Source organism: Coregonus clupeaformis, chromosome 1 (genome assembly GCF_020615455.1).
Source record: "Coregonus clupeaformis isolate EN_2021a chromosome 1, ASM2061545v1, whole genome shotgun sequence".
NCBI lineage: Eukaryota > Metazoa > Chordata > Actinopteri > Salmoniformes > Salmonidae > Coregonus > Coregonus clupeaformis.
In genome coordinates this window covers 49,888,821-49,908,962 of record NC_059192.1, presented here as the reverse complement: position 1 = coordinate 49,908,962, position 20,142 = coordinate 49,888,821, and the positions used below count along the sequence as shown (strand labels likewise).

The 20,142-nt window shown below is 42.3% G+C and overlaps 1 protein-coding gene across 1 annotated transcript in view; it reads right to left on the bottom strand.

Annotated features, from left to right (window-relative positions):
* Window positions 1-20,142, bottom strand: part of LOC121569578 (serine/threonine-protein phosphatase 2A 56 kDa regulatory subunit delta isoform) — a 49,306-nt gene that overhangs the window by 20,258 nt on the left and 8,906 nt on the right. The window contains exon 3 of the mRNA XM_041880662.2: window positions 12,694-12,871. Coding sequence (XP_041736596.1) covers window positions 12,694-12,871 — 178 coding nt within the window. The remainder of the gene's footprint in view (window positions 1-12,693; window positions 12,872-20,142) is intronic.

Sequence of the window (20,142 nt, the reverse complement as noted above, 5' to 3'; positions counted from 1 at the left end):
CAACAAAATAGTTAAATGTATCACAAATGACTTTTTGCCCATATCGCTCAGCTCTAACACAAAGTACTACACACCAGAGGTGTGGACTCGAGTCATGTGACTTGGACTCGAGTCAGACTCGAGTCATGAATTTGATGACTTCAGACTCGACTCGACAAAATGTACAAAGACTTGCAACTCGACTTGGACTTTAACATCAATGACTCGTGACTTGACTTGGACTTGCGCCTTATGACTCGAGAAGACTTGCTACGAGGACTTGTAATGACTTGCAAAGGCTTGCTAAGAGGACTTGAAATGACTCGAAACTAAAATGTAGGACTTTGGACTCGACTTGAGACTTGATGGCTTTGACTTTTGACTCGACTTGGGACTTGCCTCATCTTTGACTCGACTTGACTCGGGACTCGAGGGCAAAGACTTGAGACTTACTTGTGACTTGCATAACAATGACTTTGTCCCACCTCTGCTACACACACACATACACACACAAGCTCTGGGGAGGAATGTAGCGTAACACACCGATGTGACCTCTGATCTATATGGGCTGAGATCTCAGGTGCTCTGAGAGATCAGCAGTATGGATCAGTTACTCTATCATAAGTTATCCTAGTTCAATCCCTATTCTTTCACAGAATGCTCTCAAACGTATGATTCACTCTAAGTGGCTAGCTAAAACAACCAATAGGACCGTATCATTTATTCTCTGCAGGCATTTGCGTCCAAGCTTCAAATCCTCTTTGATCTTTGAAATACAACTGTAGACTTGAATATCCATGCCATGGGAAGCAGCGATCTACTCTTCCCTTAAACATATAAAATATTAGCAATTATAATCCGTCTTATCCTATATCACTTCCCAGGATATTCCAATTTTAACATTCCCAGAAAAAGCGAGCTGCTGCTGAGGTCGATGGGTCACATACCCAAGACGCTCAACAGAATGTGCTGATCACGAGCATTACATTTACATTTAAGTCATTTAGCAGACGCTCTTATCCAGAGCGAATTACAGGAGCAATTAGGGTTAAGTGCCTTGCTCAAGAGCACATCGACAGATTTTTCACCTAGTCGGCTCGGGGATTAGAACCAGCGACCTTCCGGTTACTGGCACAACGCTCTTAACCACTAAGCTACCTGCCGCCGAGCAGAGGGGGATAGAGAGAGGGAGTGTCTGTAGGGACGTGTTTAACACAGCCTCAGGCACTAGACTGACACATACAGCAGCGCAGAGCCACTGGACAATATCACTGTCTGTCTGTTGGGAAAAATAGTCCCAACACAAAACCCATGGCTGAATCGCCCTGGCGAGGAACAGCAGACAAACACTGACCTTTCTCTGTGAGATTACTGTCATAACATTGCAGTGTAAAGCAGATGTTTGTGATCAATAAAGAAAATCAATAGAGCTTATGAAGGGCTAAAGCAGCACATACTAATACTACAGCAATAAAGTATCTACTGTACATGCATTATCACCATTTCTTTGACTACAGCTATAAGTGAATTCATCACAGGCCCGGCGGCAGAAGCGTGTGACGGATGTTGACTGCAGAGTGTGTATGGAACAGGGAAAGGGCTGCAGCCACATCCGAACAACAAATCTTAGACTGAGAAACAAGCATCTACTACAGGGATAAAAAATTAAATCATAATAATACATAAAAATAAAAAAAACACACAAGGTGCAATTTCTAAATGTGGTTTTGCAATCACTGATAGTCACTCCATTGGCCTATGTCAGCTAAATTATTTTAGATTGGTAAATTAGTCTAGCATTCACATTTACATTTTAGTCATTTAGCAGACGCTCTTATCCAGAGCGACTTACAGTTAGTGAGTGCATACATTTTTCATAGAAGCCAGCTATCTAAACTTGTAGTAATCAAGGTCGAATTAGTGGAAATGCGGCCCCTCATGATGAGTTCAGATGTTTTTTGGCCCCCAAATCCCATTAAAGTTGCCCATCCCTGATCTTCTACATACCACAATTTTGCATTTTAGTATGTTTTTGTTTTCTAAAAAGAGACACAGCGAGAAACCGTGGGTTTTTTCTATAGCCTATGCACTTATTCTATATGCTGGTTAACAAATCATTTTCATATCAAATTCAATTGCTGTGGCATTTATCTTGAACTAAAATCATAATTCACCAAAATATGTAAACCCTCAGGTATTTGTCAAAAAGCCTGAGTTGAAGCGTGAGAGTGAATGTGAGCGTGAGGAGGAGGCCCTGCCTAGTCTGCCTGCATTAGGGTTGAATGGCGGGAAACCCAGTTACAGAGATTTACCGCCCAAAACCACTCCCTTTTCCCGGGATAAATAACTGCGAGAAACCGGTAAATTATAATAAATTATTTATATGAATAGCATTGTGTGAAATGGAATTGTTAAATGATATGCGATGTCCAAATCTGGCTTCTCTATGGCCTCTGTATGATGAATCTACACTCAGGGTTGGGACAGACAGTCTCAGTACGGAACGCAGTTCACAATGCATGTAGACCGATCATCTCATCACGTTTTTCGTGACAGGTAGACCTACATTTGCTGCAACATAGCCTATGCTACAGTAACATAAAGACCGAATGCGTGTCTAATTTACCCATCTCCATCTGGCTTTCGGGGGTCACCTTATCTTTTTATTGTAAAGATGAATTTTTTTATTGCAGCTACAGAGTTTTAAAACAGCCTATCAATCGAATATCGTTGCTTTAAATCTGTGCACGTGCGAGCACTCTATCGCAGTCCTTCTCTCTCTCCATCAACTCCATTCCAATTGCATCCAAAATAGATAATCCTGTTCTAGATTGATATATAGCCCTAATATATATGTATATATCCTAGCCTACCTCTTTCGGGTAATACATTTAATGCAGTATTAGCCTTATATTTAGCTAATTAATTATGGGTTATGCATAATAAAGCTTCTAACTTATAGCCTCTGTCTCTTGCGCAATATGCAAGCACCTGTCCTCCGCTGGCCACTCCTTAAAATTCATTTAACTGTTGAAAGCGAGGAAGGAATGAAACAACAATAGAGAGAAAGAGGAGGTAGGCTAATACCATAAGGGGAAATATTATGAAAGATTTATATGCGTCAACCTACTAATTATACAAATAGGCCCTATTATATTTCAAAATTAAAATCTAATTCGCTAGCCTATACTTGTAATTTAGTAGGCTGCATGTGCTGCACCAGAATCGCATGTTCTGTTCTGCTTTATCATGGTTTGAACGATGTGCGTAATTCCAGTCCATATAATACAGTATAATACAATACAGTACAGTAATAAAGTTCACACTCAAAAAGATTAGCCTACTGGAGCTAGTTTAATTTATATACCCAAGAGAGCGTATAGCTAGCTACATCTATGGGCTTTTATGTTTTTCTGTCGTGCGTAATGTGCAGTAGCCTATATCATACTGTATATGTTTTGGATAATGGCACAATCATTTAGGCTTTTTTGGGCTTGGGCTCATTAAATGTTGTTATTGTAGAGCTCATAAATATATATATATAATATATGGCTCATCAGGCTCAAGTAGCATCAGGTTAGAATTTTCATGTTGATCAAAGCTCTAATCAAATCCAGACATATTTATCTGGTTTATAATGCTTTTGAATGACACTTCTGCTTTTGGCGAGAAATACCGGGTTACCCGGGAGAAAAGTGATTTATTCTCAGGATGGAACATCTGTAAAATACTGGGAAAATACTCAACCCTAGTCTGCATGGTGTGTTATGGCGAGGTTTCACTGTCCCACTTAGTGCAGACAGACACTTTCACTGCTGATCCAATTATAGGGCTGTGACGATACCAGTCTCGCAATGTTTTTTCGATGGCAAAAATGAGAACACGAGGCAGACCAAACTCTTTGGTCCTTTAAAAACCTGCTGTATGTAAAACAAAGTGTGTGCTATATCTTGGAAAATAAATAAATGTGACCCTGGATGGCTGCATAATGATGTTTGTTTCCAACATCAGGGCTGTTTTCCTAAAGAAGTTAAATCTGCTTTGTGTTTTGTTTCCTTGCCACGATACTAACGAGTATCGCGATACTGGCATCGTCCCGGTCCTATCCAATGAATGCCTGCAATCTGTCATGTGATCCAGCTGCTCTGCCTCTCTGTCTGGCCAGACGAGGGGAGACTCAATGAGAGGAGAGCCCAGAGCCACAAGAGGAGGGAGAGGCAGAGCGAAAGAGACTGAGCAAAAAACACAAGAATGACAGAAGGAAAGGGATGTGGTCATTGAGAACCTGGGTATTACAGTAGCTTATGTGCCAGCTCCTTGGACTTGGCCTGTAATAAGTAACCACGCTTAACATAAAGGCAATAAGGCATCCATTTTAATTTCATCAATATCATACCTGATGAGTCATACGAGTGAAAAGGCATTTCTGAGCCTCGAATCCCATTGTTTTCCAATAATAACCAACTTCTTGCACAAGAACCTAGCATTTCATGAACATTCTGGTGAAAATAGGCTTCAGAAAGTATTCATACCCCTTGACTTAATCCACATTTTGTTGTGTTAGTCAGAATTCAAAATGGATGAAATCAACAACAACAACAAAAACTCACCCATCTACACACAATACCCCATAATGACAAGTGAAAACATGTTTTTAGAAATATTTGTAAATTGATTGAAAATGAAATATATAAATATCTAATTTACATATGTCTTCACACCCCTGAGTCAATACATGTTAGAATTACAATTGGCAGTGATTACAGCTGTGAGTCTTTCTGGGTAAGTCTCTAAGAGCTTTGCACACATGGATTGTACAATATTTGCACATTCTTCTTTTTAAGATTCTTCAAGCTCTTTCAGCTTGAATGGCTAGACAGCCATTTTCAAGTCTTGACATAGATTTTTTCAAGCAGATTTAATTTAAATCTGTAACTAGGCCACTCAGGAACATTCAATGTTATCTTGGTAAGCAACTCCAGTGTATATTTGCTCTTGTGTTTTAGGTTATTGTCCTACTGAAAGGTGAATTTGTCTCTCAGCATCTGTTGGAAAGCAGACTGAGCCAGGTTTTCCTCTAGTGCTTAGCTCTAATCAGTTCATTTTTATCCTAAAACCTCCCTAGTCCTTGCCAATGACAAGCAGAACCATAACATGATGCAACCACCAACATGCTTGAAAATATGAAGAGTGGTACACAGTGATGTGTTGTGTTTTCCCCAAACATAACGCTTCAGGACATAAAGTTAATTTCTTTGTCAATTTATTTGCAGTTTTACTTTAGTGCCTTATTGCAAACAGGATGCACAGGATTCCTTCTTTTCCCTCTGTTAATTAGGTTAGTATTGTTGAGTAACTACAATGTTGTTGATCCATCCTCAGTTCTCTCCTATCACGGCCATTAAACTCTAACTGTTTTAAAGTCACCATTGTCCTCATGGTGAAATCCCTGAGCGGTTTCCTTCCTCTCCGGCAACTGAGTTAGGAAGGACGCTTGTATCTTTGTAGTGACTTGGTACATTGACACACCACCCAAAGTGTAATTAATAACTTCACCATGCTCAAAGGGATATTCAATGTCAGAATTATTTTTTTGACCCATCTACCAATAGGTGCCCTTATTTGAGAGGCATTGGAAAACCTCCCTGGTCTTTGTGGTTGAATCTGCTCGACTGAGAAACCTTACAGATAATTGTATGTGTGGGGTACAGAGATGAGGTAGTCATTCAAAATTCATGTTAAAAACTATATTGCACACAGAGTGAGTCCATGCAACTTATTATGTGACTTGTTAAGCACATTTTTACTCCTTAACTTATTTAGGCTTGCCATAAAAAAGGGGTTGAATACTTATTGACTCAAGACATTTCAGCTTTATATTTTTTATTAATTTGTAAAAATGTCTAAAAAGATAATTACATTATGGGGTATTGTGGGGTATTGTGTGTAAGCCAGTGACACACAACAAAATGTGGACAAAGGTAAGGTATTTTAATACTTTCTGAAGGCACTATCCGTGTGATTAATTCGAGGGAAGACAAGACATGCAGTCCTGCCTTCTGAGGTACTGGGATGAAAGGGCCTACATCCATGTACATCATCATACTCCATGACTGATGCAAGTGCTAGGGATCTGACGAAAATATGCAGATAAAAGCTATTGCCAGTAAGTACACTGCTCAAAAAAATAAAGGGAACACTTAAACAACACAATGTAACTCCAAGTCAATCACACTTCTGTGAAATCAAACTGTCCACTTAGGAAGCAACACTGATTGACAATACATTTCACATGCTGTTGTGCAAATGGAATAGACAACAGGTGGAAATTATAGGCAATTAGCAAGACACCCCCAATAAAGAAGTGGTTCTGCAGGTGGTGACCACAGACCACTTCTCAGTTCCTATGCTTCCTGGCTGATGTTTTGGTCACTTTTGAATGCTGGCGGTGCTTTCACTCTAGTGGTAGCATGAGACGGAGTCTACAACCCACACAAGTGGCTCAGGTAGTGCAGCTCATCCAGGATGGCACATCAATGCGAGCTGTGGCAAGAAGGTTTGCTGTGTCTGTCAGCGTAGTGTCCAGAGCATGGAGGCGCTACCAGGAGACAGGCCAGTACATCAGGAGACGTGGAGGAGGCCGTAGGAGGGCATCAACACAGCAGCAGGACCGCTACCTCCGCCTTTGTGCAAGGAGGAGCAGGAGGAGCACTGCCAGAGCCCTGCAAAATGACCTCCAGCAGGCCACAAATGTGCATGTGTCTGCTCAAACGGTCAGAAAAAGACTCCATGAGGGTGGTATGAGGGCCCGACGTCCACAGGTGGGGGTTGTGCTTACAGCCCAACACCGTGCAGGACGTTTGGCATTTGCCAGAGAACAGCAAGATTGGCAAATTCGCCACTGGCGCCCTGTGCTCTTCACAGATGAAAGCAGGTTCACACTGAGCACGTGACAGACGTGACAGAGTCTGGAGACGCCGTGGAGAACGTTCTGCTGCCTGCAACATCCTCCAGCATGACCGGTTTGACGGTGGGTCAGTCATGGTGTGGGGTGGCATTTCTTTGGGGGGCCGCACAGCCCTCCATGTGCTCGCCAGAGGTAGCCTGACTGCCATTAGCTACCGAGATGAGATCCTCAGACCCCTTGTGAGACCATATGCTGGTGCGGTTGGCCCTGGGTTCCTCCTAATGCAAGACAATGCTAGACCTCATGTGGCTGGAGTGTGTCAGCAGTTCCTGCAAGAGGAAGGCATTGATGCTATGGACTGGCCCGCCCGTTCCCCAGACCTGAATCCAATTGAGCACATCTGGGACATCATGTCTCGCTCCATCCACCAAAGCCACGTTGCACCACAGACTGTCCAGGAGTTGGCGGATGCTTTAGTCCAGGTCTGGGAGGAGATCCCTCAGGAGACCATCCGCCACCTCATCAGGAGCATGCCCAGGCATTGTAGGGAGGTCATACAGGCACGTGGAGGCCACACACACTACTGAGCCTCATTTTGACTTGTTTTAAGGACATTACATCAAAGTTGGATCAGCCTGTAGTGTGGTTTTCCACTTTAATTTTGAGGGTGACTCCAAATCCAGACCTCCATGGGTTGATACATTTGATTTCCATTGATAATTTGTGTGTGATTTTGTTGTCAGCACATTCAACTATGTAAAGAAAAAAGTATTTAATAAGATGATTTAATTCATTCAGATCTAGGATGTGTTGTTTAAGTGTTCCCTTTATTTTTTTGAGCAGTGTATTAATAGAGATGCTAAATGATCACATTGCTTATGTGTACCTCCCTGATCATCAAAGCCACCATAGGTGGAACACTAAGGTTTGGATGGAGTAAGTATTTGATCCCCTGCTGATTTTGTACGTTTGCCCACTGACAAAGAAATTATCAGTCTATAATTTTAATGGTAGGTTTATTTGAACAGTGAGAGACAGAATAACAACAAAAAAATCCAGAAAAGCGCATGTCAAAAATTTTATAAATTGATTTGCATTTTAATGAGGGAAATAAGTATTTGACCCCTCTGCAAAACATGATGTAGTACTTGGTGGCAAAACCCTTGTTGGCAATCACAGAGGTCAGACGTTTCTTGTAGTTGGCCACCAGGTTTGCACACATCTCGCCATGGTTCGTTGAACAAAGCCTATGGGAAAATGAGTGCTGTTTTTTAGGGGTTTTGGATAAAATCTGAAAAATAAGTTATGTGGTAAATACAGGCTTAGGAGATCTTACACGTTTTGTTCTATAAGGTAATCTTCATCAGCTAACATCACTTTTTTTGCATTTTGATGCATTTATGTAATCAAATAAATTTACATTAAAGGCTTCATAATTCATAAAGGTCATTGCTAGCTGGTAAAGTTGGCTATAACTACCTACAATAACTTGATAATAATCTCAAGTAATGCTTGGGAAAAAGCTTGGCGTCGGGTAAGTTTGGCTTTATACATAGCTTGGGCTTTGTCGAGTAAGGCTTAAACTATGTATTTAGATTGTAGTTAGGTATTGTAGGTAGGTATCGTGGGTTGTTGTATGTAATTATTGTATGTAATTATTGTAGGTTAGTATTGTATTCGGCGGTGCCGGGTGTAGCACGAAGCTAGCTAGCTAGCTAGCTAACTCACCACCTGGACTAGCTGGCGAGTAGCTATTAGCAACGGTATAGTTGTTTCACGCCTGAGAGTGCCTGTAATTACGCCAGCTGGCTGCCTACAATAATTACATACAATAATTGCCTACCATTCAGCTGTTTTCTAACCTCATTGTCTGAACCGTTAACGTTAGGTAGCAAGTGGCTACTGTGCTTGAAATTTAGCTAGCTTGTTGCTACCTGGATAGCTACTAGTAAACAATAGCTGGAACGACCGTGTGAACAGACGCGAACTGGCTGAGTCAATTCAGTGGCTAGCTTTGCACTTGGCTAGCTAACAGTAGCTGCTAGGGGTAAGTCATAACCTACACTTGTGTTTTTTTTTTTTTTTTTACATATTGATAGCCCGAGTCGCTCAAGGAATTCGGGACATGGGTGACTAGTTAACGTTAGTTTGGCTCTCTCTGTGTGTTCGTGCCGTGAAAGGAGGGGTTCTTCTTTGTCTGAAAGCAATGGCTAGCTAGTTTGCTAACTATTCTAGCTAACTAACTGGCTGAATAAGTTGACGACGGACTCGCTCAAGCTGTCGGGACTAACCCACAACGTTAGACACGGACACGAACGATCTGCTTGCGTGTTGATACACTGGTGGTTGTTGTGGCTGAGTATTGGCGCTAAACCGTGTTGTTGGAGACCGGCATGCTAGCTGGCTGTGGTGTCTTATGACGAGGTGCCCGGACGTTTTTCATGGAATAATACTGCACCTAGTTAGCTAGCTGAATAAACTAAGTTAGTCTATTCGTAGAAAACATTGAACCGCTGTAGTTTACAACAATTATAGTTTCTGAGGTGGAAGTTGGGAGAGTTATATTTGGGAGCTGTGGTGAGGGAGGCCCCGCTCTCTCCTTTCCCAGATGTTTAGTTAATTTTATTCCGATCTCCTCTGCATTATAGTAGCCATCTGCTGCAGCCTGTCAACTATGCCTCTGCCTATCCCTGTTCTCTCCTCTCCGCACAGGCTACACAAACGCCTCACACCGCGTGGCTGCTGCCTCTCTAACCTGGTGGTCCCTGCACGCACGACCCACGTGGAGTTCCAGGTCTCAGGCAGCCTCTGGAACTGCCGTTCTGCTGCCAACAAGGCAGAGTTCATCTCAGCCTATGCTACCCTCCAGTCCCTCGACTTCTTGGCGCTGACGGAAACATGGATTACCACTGAAAACACTGCTACTCCTGCTGCTCTCTCCTCGTCTGACCATGTGTTCTCGCATACCCCGAGAGCATCTGGTCAGCGGGGTGGTGGCACAGGAATCCTCATCTCTCCCAAGTGGACATTCTAAATTTTTCCCCTGACCCATCTGTCTATCTCCTCATTTGAATTCCATGCCGTCACAGTCACTAGCCCATTTAAGCTTAATATCCTTGTCATCTATCGCCCTCCAGGTCCCCTTGGAGAGTTCATCAATGAGCTTGACGCCTTGATAAGTTCCTTTCCTGAGGATGGCTCACCCCTCACAGTTCTGGGGGATTTCAACCTCCCTACGTCTACATTTGACTCATTTCTCTCTGCCTCCTTCTTTCCACTCCTCTCCTCTTTTGACCTCACCCTCTCACCGTCCCCCCTACTCACAAGGCAGGCAATACGCTTGACCTCATCTTTACTAGATGCTGTTCTTCTACTAATCTCACTGCAACTCCCCTCCAAGTCTCCGACCACTACTTTGTATCCTTTTCTCTCTCCCTCTCCTCCAACACTACTCACTCTGCCCCTACACAGATGGTAATGCGCCGTCGCAACCTTCGCTCTCTCTCTCCCGCTACTCTCTCCTCTTCCATCCTATCATCTCTTCCCTCTGCTCAATCCTTCTCCCTCCAATCTCCTGATTCTGCTTTCTCAACCCTCCTCTCCTCCCTTTCTGCATCCTTTGACTCTCTATGTCCCCTATCCTCCCGGCCGGCTCGGTCCTCCCCTCCAGCTCCGTGGCTTGATGACTCATTGCGAGCTCACAGAACAGAGCTCCGGGCAGCTGAGCGGAAATGGAAGAAAACTAGACTCCCTGCGGACCTGGCATCTTTTCACTCCCTCCTCTCTACATTTTCTTCATCTGTTTCTGCTGCTAAGGCCACCTTCTACCACTCTAAATTCCAAGCATCCGCCTCTAACCCTAGGAAGCTCTTTGCCACATTCTCCTCCCTGCTGAATCAGGCTCTGATCAGTCCCTACACCCAAACGAGGGCACTGCGTTCATCCACCTCTGGCCTGCTGGCTCCCCTAACCCTGCGGAAGCATAGTTCCCGCTCAGCCCAGTCAAAACTGTTCGCTGCTCTGGCACCCCAATGGTGGAACAAGCTCCCTCACGACGCCAGGACAGCGGAGTCACTCACCACCTTCCGGAGACATTTGAAACCCCACCTCTTTAAGGAATACCTGGGATAGGATAAAGTAATCCTTCTACCCCCCCCTTTACTCCAACCCCCCCCAATAAAAAAAAATATATATATATATATAACATTGTAAAGTGGTTATCCCACTGGCTATAAGGTGAATGCACCTATTTGTAAGTCGCTCTGGATAAGAGCGTCTGCTAAATGACGTAAATGTAAATGTCCCACTCCTCTTTGCAGATCTTCTCCAAGTCATTAAGGTTTCGAGGCTGACGTTTGGCAACTCAAACCTTCAGCTCCCTCCACAGATTTTCTATGGGATTAAGGTCTGGAGACTGGCTAGGCCACTCCAGGACCTTAATGTGCTTCTTCTTGAGCCACTTCTTTGTTGCCTTGGCCGTGTGTTTTGGGTCATTTACATGCTGGAATACCCATCCACGACCCATTTTTAATGCCCTGGCTGAGGGAAGGAGGTTCTCACACAAGATTTGACGGTACATGGCCCCGTCCATCGTCCCTTTGATGCGGTGAAGTTGTCCTGTCCCCTTAGCAGAAAAACACCCCCAAAGCATAATGTTTCCACCTCCATGTTTGACGGTGGGGATGGTGTTCTTGGGGTCATAGGCAGCGTTCCTCCTCCTCCAAACACAGCGAGTTGAGTTGATGCCAAAGAGCTCCATTTTGGTCTCATCTGACCACAACACTTTCACCCAGTTCTCCTCTGAATCATTCAGATGTTCATTGGCAAACTTCAGACGGGCCTGTATATGTGCTTTCTTGAGCAGGGGGACCTTGCGGGCGCTGCAGGATTTCAGTCCTTCACGGCGTAGTGTGTTACCAATTGTTTTCTTGGTGACTATGGTCCCAGCTGCCTTGAGATCATTGACAAGATCCTCCCGTGTAGTTCTGGGCTGATTCCTCACCGTTCTCATGATCATTGCAACTCCACGATGTGAGATCTTGCATGGAGACCCAGGCCGAGGGAGATTGACAGTTATTTTGTGTTTCTTCCATTTGCGAATAATCGCACCAACTGTTGTCACCTTCTCACCAAGCTGCTTGGCGATGGTCTTGTAGCCCATTCCAGCCTCGTGTAGGTCTACAATCTTGTCCCTGACATCCTTGGAGAGGTCTTGGCCATGGTGGAGAGTTTGGAATCTGATTGATTGATTGATTCTGTGGACAGGTGTCTTTTATACAGGTAACAAGCTGAGATTAGGAGCACTCCCTTTAAGAGTGTGCTCCTAATCTCAGCTCGTTACCTGTATAAAAAGACACCTGGGAGCCAGAAATCTTTCTGATTGAGAGGGGGTCAAATACTTATTTAAAATGCAAATCAATTTATAACATTTTTGACATGTGTTTTTCTGGATTTTTTTGTTGTTATTGTGTCTCTCACTGTTCAAATAAACCTACCATTAAAATTATAGACTGATAATTTCTTTGTCAGTGGGCAAACGTACAAAATCAGCAGGGGATCAAAAACTTTTTTCCCTCACTGTATGTGGGTGTCTATGAATAGGACACAGTGATTGCGTCCAAATTCTCCACCCTTCTCCCCAAGCTTGCACTAGTACCCATCATGAATTTAAAAATGGTGGAAACCTCTTCCATCCAATGTTTAGAGCAAGCCAATGCTTTTAAATCTGTAAAGGGAACAGCACAACTGAGGAGAATGGCGGAAAATCAGGATGCAGCCAGAGAAGCTAGAGGGTTAGTTGGTGATACCTTTGAGGGCAGGAAGCTTCTGCAGCTCGCGGTTCTTGGCAAGGTTGAATCGTGACGAACTCTGGCGACGCTCCTTCTTGACGATCTGGGGACCGCTAGAGTACTTGATCTTGTTGAGCTGAGTGGGTGGTGGGGTGCTGTTGCTGGGACGCTTGCTGGCAGTCTGCTGCTGCGCCGCCTGTGGACAAGACACACACAAAAATCACAATGAGCTTGATGAAGTATGGTGAGGCTTGGAAAAGTTTAAACAACTGAAAATGAAATGCAAGATGGAGGTTTATGCTAACTAAATGCATAATATTGTCCTCCTGAAACCTTGAGTAAACATCACTGCCATTTCTTGGGAGTGACATTTACTATCACAGAAGCTCAATCTAGTAGATAAAAACCCATTCAATCTGGTAGTGTTTCTCACTAGCTGCTTGCCCATATTACAGTCACCATGCAGAGAACAGTAAATGACTCCACAGAGACTGACTGGCTTTGTCTAATGATGCCATTATCCTGGAGTTCTAAAGCGAGCACACAGAGACGACTCAAACTTATTACAACTGGTCATGCTGTTGGGAATGAGAGAGTGATTAACTAGTGTCAAATAAGACTCATGGGAGGGCTTTTATTCTGTCAAACGCTACAATTCCATGTCCAAGAGGTAAACCTTTTCTCAACAGCTTTCCTCTGGGACATTACAGATTAGAGGGAATACATTATAGTCAATGATGTCCAGATTTTGTGAAATCAAATTTGTAATGCTTTCTTCATGTCCATGATTCAATGAATAGAAGTTCATCACAAACCTCAAGGGCACTGCAGGAACTCCCCTGACATAACTGTGGTCCTCCTCGAGGATTGTCTTGAACTTACAGATGTAGGATCTTAATTTGACCATTATTGTCACAATAAAATAATCCTGCAGCAACAGAACGTTTAGTCCATTCAGACTTCCGACAATGAAATGATGCTTTATCTGTGGTTAGGCTATTAGTTGGCCAAAATTAGGCTTCATAAACAGTGCAATACTGTGTCTTAGTGCAGGTTCAGTGAATTTGTGCAATTCCTGGAAATTTCTCAGCGACAACAGAGTGATCAAATTAAGATCCCTCAACTGTACATGTGTGGAATCACAGGCCAGAAGAAAGGATTCGTTTTATTTTATTTTTACATCACTATTATTTTCCCCTCTATAATGCCCAGGGCATAACATTTACTTTTTGGTCTACCAGCCACTGTGGCAGGTAGATACAAACATTTACCAGCCCAAATCTTTGTTTCCCGCTGAAATTACACAAACAAATCACACAGAAAAAAAGTATGAGCATGCTTTGTAATGTTTCTAAAACAATAAATGTATTACTAGTAAGAAGTAACGTGGTATATTGTTTAATTTCATTTTTTGTGACCTGAGTCTTTTAACCAAAACATCACACTCGAGACATGTTTGAGTCTGACTAGTAGAAGCATTGTCTTCTCTTCCCTAGCAGTTGAAACTCAAACATAGAAAAACAACCTAGCTTGTGAACAAAACAATGCCAAGAAACACAAGGACAAAGTCTCACTTCAGTACTTTCGTTTAAAGTAAATTAGACCCATTTTTATGCCTCTGCGCAGCACTTCTAAAAATTTATCTTTCACTCAGCTCTTCACGTGCGCACAGCACGCAGCCAGGGAGTGTTGCACTTGGAGGTGGAATAGGCTATATAGGATTTTTGTTCAATGACTTTGTGCGATTAATTTACCAGTTATGAAACTAAATGGCAGAAATACTTTGAAAACAGCTACTGCAGCATTTATTTTACTATAAAATGTGATCATACTTGACTGTTTTTATTAACAAATGCTTGTGATATACTCACACTGTGGAGCCCTGACCACCCGCCAACGTGGCTGGTGAAATAGACATCTTACCCGACAATACCAAAATCAACCCGCATCTGGCTGGTGGCAGGTGTTAATTTTAGGCCCTGATAATGCGTCTTGGGAATTGATTTTAGGCCCTGATAATGTGTCTTGGGAATTTCTATGCTAACCTCAAATTCTCTATTTGCATATCATTGTTCTTGAATAAGCTTGTCATTGGATATGCAGGTGCTCTTGTAAATAGGTTTACTGCTCTCATGTGGTCCATGCTGACTGACTAAGGTCCAGAATCAAGTAGACAGCCACATCTTTGTACTTTATTTGTACTTGATTATGCATGAGTAACACTGGCCACCATTCAGGAGTAACATCAGCAAGTTGAAGGTAAAAGGGGTCTCAAAGTTTTGTCAAATGGCACTCCATTCGAAAGGTCTGGGTATAAATAAAAAAGTTAAAGTACTGTAAAAAGGTGCAGGTAACGTTACTCAAGCAACTGCAATACTCTCATTGAAGTAAAGTAACAGGATCTGTACGATTGATTAGCTTCTGAAACGGCTTCCCCCTTCTTACGAGACCATGGGAACGGATCAATCCAGAAGTGAATAATAACACCACCCTCGAAGGGGAGTTCTTCATATTCATCCTCAGACAGTGTAAAATACCTATCCAACTGAGCAATACCTGTTATATATTGGCCTGCAAAGATCATAAAGTATGGCAATTAAGCCTGATTTATCATTTTCAATTACAACTGTGTTTCATTTAGGCCTACATCTATTGATTTTATCTTGCCATCATTGATTTATCGCTATCATGACCAGATAGATATGTAGAGAGAAATTCTAAATAGCAAATACAACGATAATGGTATAAGCACTGGGTCTGTCTTCCAATACTCCAACATGGCATCCTTTCCTCAGCTCCTTACTCGCATTACCTTTTGACAGGTGGAGCTACTGGATACGTTTTCACTATGGCATTCACCTATCAAGATCAATGATCCATACGGAAAGGAAATGGAAAAAGGTTGCTTTCTAAACTGTAGTCCCAGCCTTTATCATTGCATACAGTATATGTTTGAGAATGCAAAGTCTGGATGCAGTGCATGGGCATGTTTTTGAAAATCTGGGTAGTGATGGTGTTTGTTATGGACCATACCAATCAGACACAGGTTGGCACTTGCCCAAGGCATGGGAGAGATGGCCTGAATAGGCGGGTTTGCATGACTGAGCCGGTCTCAAAATAGACCCAATCAATAGCCTTTCACACCAGGCAACGTCAAACCCTAAGCGCCCTGTGTTTTCTGTCATCAATACCGCTCTCTGGACTGAGGGATGTTTTGAGAGCGCAAACGCTATCGTTTGTTAAGGTACGCACGCTAATGCTTATGCGAGAGGTTAACAAACCACAGCAACTAATGGAGGGTATCGTGTCTAGCCAATGTTAATGAGGTGTAGAGTTGCAGGACATGGTGATACAACACATACAGTCCTTGCTTACACTATACATCCGTGTTTTTCAACCTTTTCCTGCGGACCCAAGTTTGTGCTCACATTTTTCTTCTAACCGAGCACTAACACATGACAACTTATCAACTAATCACTAAGCCCTGGATTAGTTGAATCAGGCAGTTGATTAGTTCAATCAGGTGTGGGTCGTTCCATATGATTGCAATCACTTTCTGACTGCACCCCTTTTGATTGGAACAAAACCTTTCATACATGTTTGCCCATGGGAAGTGGTCAGAAAGTGACTGAGGAACTCAATGACATAACATTCAGGAGATAAGAAGTGCTCAAAGTTGACCCATTTTGCATACCCCACCCCACCATGAGACACCCATGTCTTCATCACTGAAAAAGATAAAATGGTTGAGTTTGATATAATTTGAAAGCTTACAAAACAGGTTTATCAAACTATTCTATGATTTCTTGAAAACATTCTTTAAATTAAACAATGCCATTTTTTAAGCTTTAACATCAACTATCTAAAAACACGTCCACATTTTCACAAATGTTGTAGCTTAGATCCTATTTTACATAATCTGTAGTGTTTGTGTTGTGCCCGTCATCGGTTGAGTCACAGCGTACTCTTGAATACAGGGTGGGTGTCATTTCAATCAAACAAATAGAATTCAATGGACCTATCCCTTCAGGCCCATGCAATTTAACTAGTACACCATTTACATTTAAATGGGATCTTTAACTTCCAAATACTGCCAAATGTCAACTTGAATGGGAATGTATATTCTATTATCTATATTTCTATGATTTTAATAGGTTTCCTACGGAAGATTGACAATTTAATTTATAGAAATGTACAGTTTATTCGGAAAGTATTCAGACCTTTTTACTTTTTACACTTTGTTACGTTACAGCCTTATTCTAAAATGGATTAAATACTTTTTTTCCTCATCAATCTACACACAATACCCCATAATGACAAAGCAAAAACAGGTTTTTAGAAATCTTTGCACATTTACTAAAAATAAAACACTGAAATATCACATTTACATAAGTATTCAGACCCTTTACTCAGTATTTTGTTGAAGCACCTTTGAAAGCGATTACAGCATTGAGTCTTCTTGGGTATGACGCTACAAGCTTGGCACACCTGCGTTTGGGGAGTTTCTCCCATTCTTCTCTGCAGATCCTCTAAAGCTCTGTCAGGTTCTTTGGGGAGCATCGCTGCACAGCTATTTTCAGGTCTCTCCAGAGATGTACGATTGGGTTCAAGTCCAGGCTCTGGCTGGGCCACTCAAGGACATACAGAGACTTGTCCCGAAGCCACTCCTGCGTTGTTTTGGCTGTGTGCTTAGGGCCGTTGTCCTGTTGGAAGGTGAACCTTCGCCCCCGTCTGAGGTCCTGAGCGTTCTGGAGCAGGTTTTCGTCAAGGATCTTTCTGTACTTTGCTCCATTCATATTTCCCTCGATCCTGACTAGTCTCCCAGTCCCTGACTCTGAAAAACATCCCCACAGCATGATGCTGCCACCACCATGCTTCACCGTAACAATGGTGCCAGGTTTCCTCCAGACGTGAAGCTTGGCATTCAGGCCAAAGAGTTCAATCTTGGTTTCATCAGACCAGATAATCTTGTTTCTCATGTTCAAAGTCCTTTAGGTGCCCTTTGGCAAACTCAAAGCGGGCTGTCATGTGCCTTTTACTGAGGAGTGGCTTCCGTCTGGCCACTACCATAAAGGCCTGATTGGTGGAGTGCTGCAGAGATGGTTGTTCTTCTGGAAGGTCCTCCCATCTCCACAGAGGAACTCTGGAGCTCTGTCAGAGTGACCATTGGGTTCTTGTTCACCTCCCTGGCCAAGGCCCTTCTCCCTCGAGAGTCTTGGTGGCTCTAAACTTCTTCCATTTAAGAATGATGGAGGCCACTGTGTTCTTGGGGACTTTCAATGCTGCAGACATTTTTTGGTACCCTTCCCCAGATCTGTGCCTCGACACAATCCTATCTCGGAGTTCTTCAGACATTTCCGTCGACCTCATGGTTTGGTTTTTACTCTGACATGCACTGTCAACTGTGGGACCTTATATAGACAGGTGTGTGCCTTTCCAAATCATGTCCAATCAATTGAATTAACCACAGGTGGTCTCCAATCAATTTGTAGAAACATCTCAAGGATGATCAATGGAAACAGGATGCAACTGAGCTCAATTTCAAGTCTCCAAGCAAAGGGTCTGAATACTTATGTAATAAGGTATTTCAGTTTTTTCTTTGTTATAAATTTGCTACAATTTCTAAAAACCTGTTTTGGCTTTGTCATTATGGGGTATTGTGTGTAGATTGATGAGGATTTGTATTTATTTAACCCATTTTAGAATAAGGCTGTAACGTAACAAAACGTGGAAAAAGTCAAGGGGTCTGAATACTTTCCGAATGCACGTATATTCCCACTCAAATCAACATTCTCTGATGTGTGGACCTCCAACCATCTTTGTGGTACCATTTGAAAGTTGAAATTTCAAGTGTATTCACATTTTAGTACATTGATCAGCCAAAACATGAGACCCACCCTGTATTCAAGAGTATGCTGTCTCAACCGATGGCAAGCACAACACAAACAAACACCTCAGATGTAAAATGGGGTCTAAGATACAACATATGAACATGAAAAAAAACAGAGTTTACGCGTGTTAAGATAAAGGCAATTAACTTAAAAATAAATGTTTTAATAGATTATCAAATAGTTTGACAACGCTGTTTGTAAGCGTTAAATTATATCAAACTCAACCGTTTTATATTTTTCAGTAATGATGACATGGACGTCTCATGCAGTGTTTCATTTAGCCGGTAATAGCCAGCTTTTGGCCATAATAAAATTGGTACTGGACAATCGTCTGGGAGAAGAAAAAAATATCCCATTGCAAAACACACTGAACAAAAATATAAAACGCAACATGTAAAGTGCTGCTCCAATGTTTCATGAGCTGAAATAAAAGATCCCAGAAATGTTCCATATGCACAAAAAGTTAAATTCTCTCAAATGTTGTGCACAAATTTGTTTACATCCCTGTTAGTGAGCATTTCTCCTTTGCCAAGATAATCCATCCACCTGACAGGTGTGGCATCTCAAGAAGCTGATTAAACAGCATGATCATTACACAGGTGCACCTTGTGCTGGGGACAAAAGGCCACTAAAATGTGCAGTTTTGTCATGCAACACAATGCCACAGATGTTGAAGTTGAGGGAGCATGCAATTGGCATGCTGACTGCACCAGCGCTGTTTCCAGAAAATTTAATGTTACATTTCTCTACAATAAGCCGCCTCCAACGTCATTTTAGAGAATCTGTAATAGAGCCCTTTTGTGGGGAAAAACTCATTCTGATTGGCTGGGCCTGGTTCCCAAGTGGGTGGGCCTATACCCTCCCAGGCCCACCAGGCCAACCCATGGCTGCGCCCCTGCACAGTCATGTGAAATCCATAGATTAGGGCCAAATGAATTTATTTCAATTGACTGATTTCCTTATATGAACTGTAACTCAGTAAAATCTTTCAAATTGTTGCATGATGCGTTTATATTTTTGTTCAGTATAATGCTTTTTAGTCTATTCATTGATGGAAATACCAGTTGATGTAAATACATTTGACCGGCCATGCTTTTCGGTCCATGGGTAATTTGCATAATTTAGTGGAATTAAATTGGAGCGTGTGCATATTCGTTATGCATCTTATTTATCACACGTGCACATTATACAGATACAGAGCATTTGAGCAGAAAATCTGTCAGACAGAGCTTTTCTAAGCCCAATCATTGCACAACAATTCTAAATGCAATCGTGTGTTAAAAATAGTTTTTGGGCCACAATTAAAAAGAGCTACTATTTTTATTTCTCAACTGGTAATTGAAGTGCGCTTCCCATTCACCATTCAAATGCATAGGCAACGGAAGGCAGGCATCATCAGCGCGTTACACACCACTTTGCAATGAGCTGGAGGCAGTATGCATTTTGAAAACATATAGGCCTAGCTACTTCATTGTTTGAAACCTGAAAGTTTCTACATATTAGTAGATTGATATAGGCGGCGTGTCCATAAGGTTAGGGGTAGCTAAGCTAATTAGCCTACTACTGTCGATACATA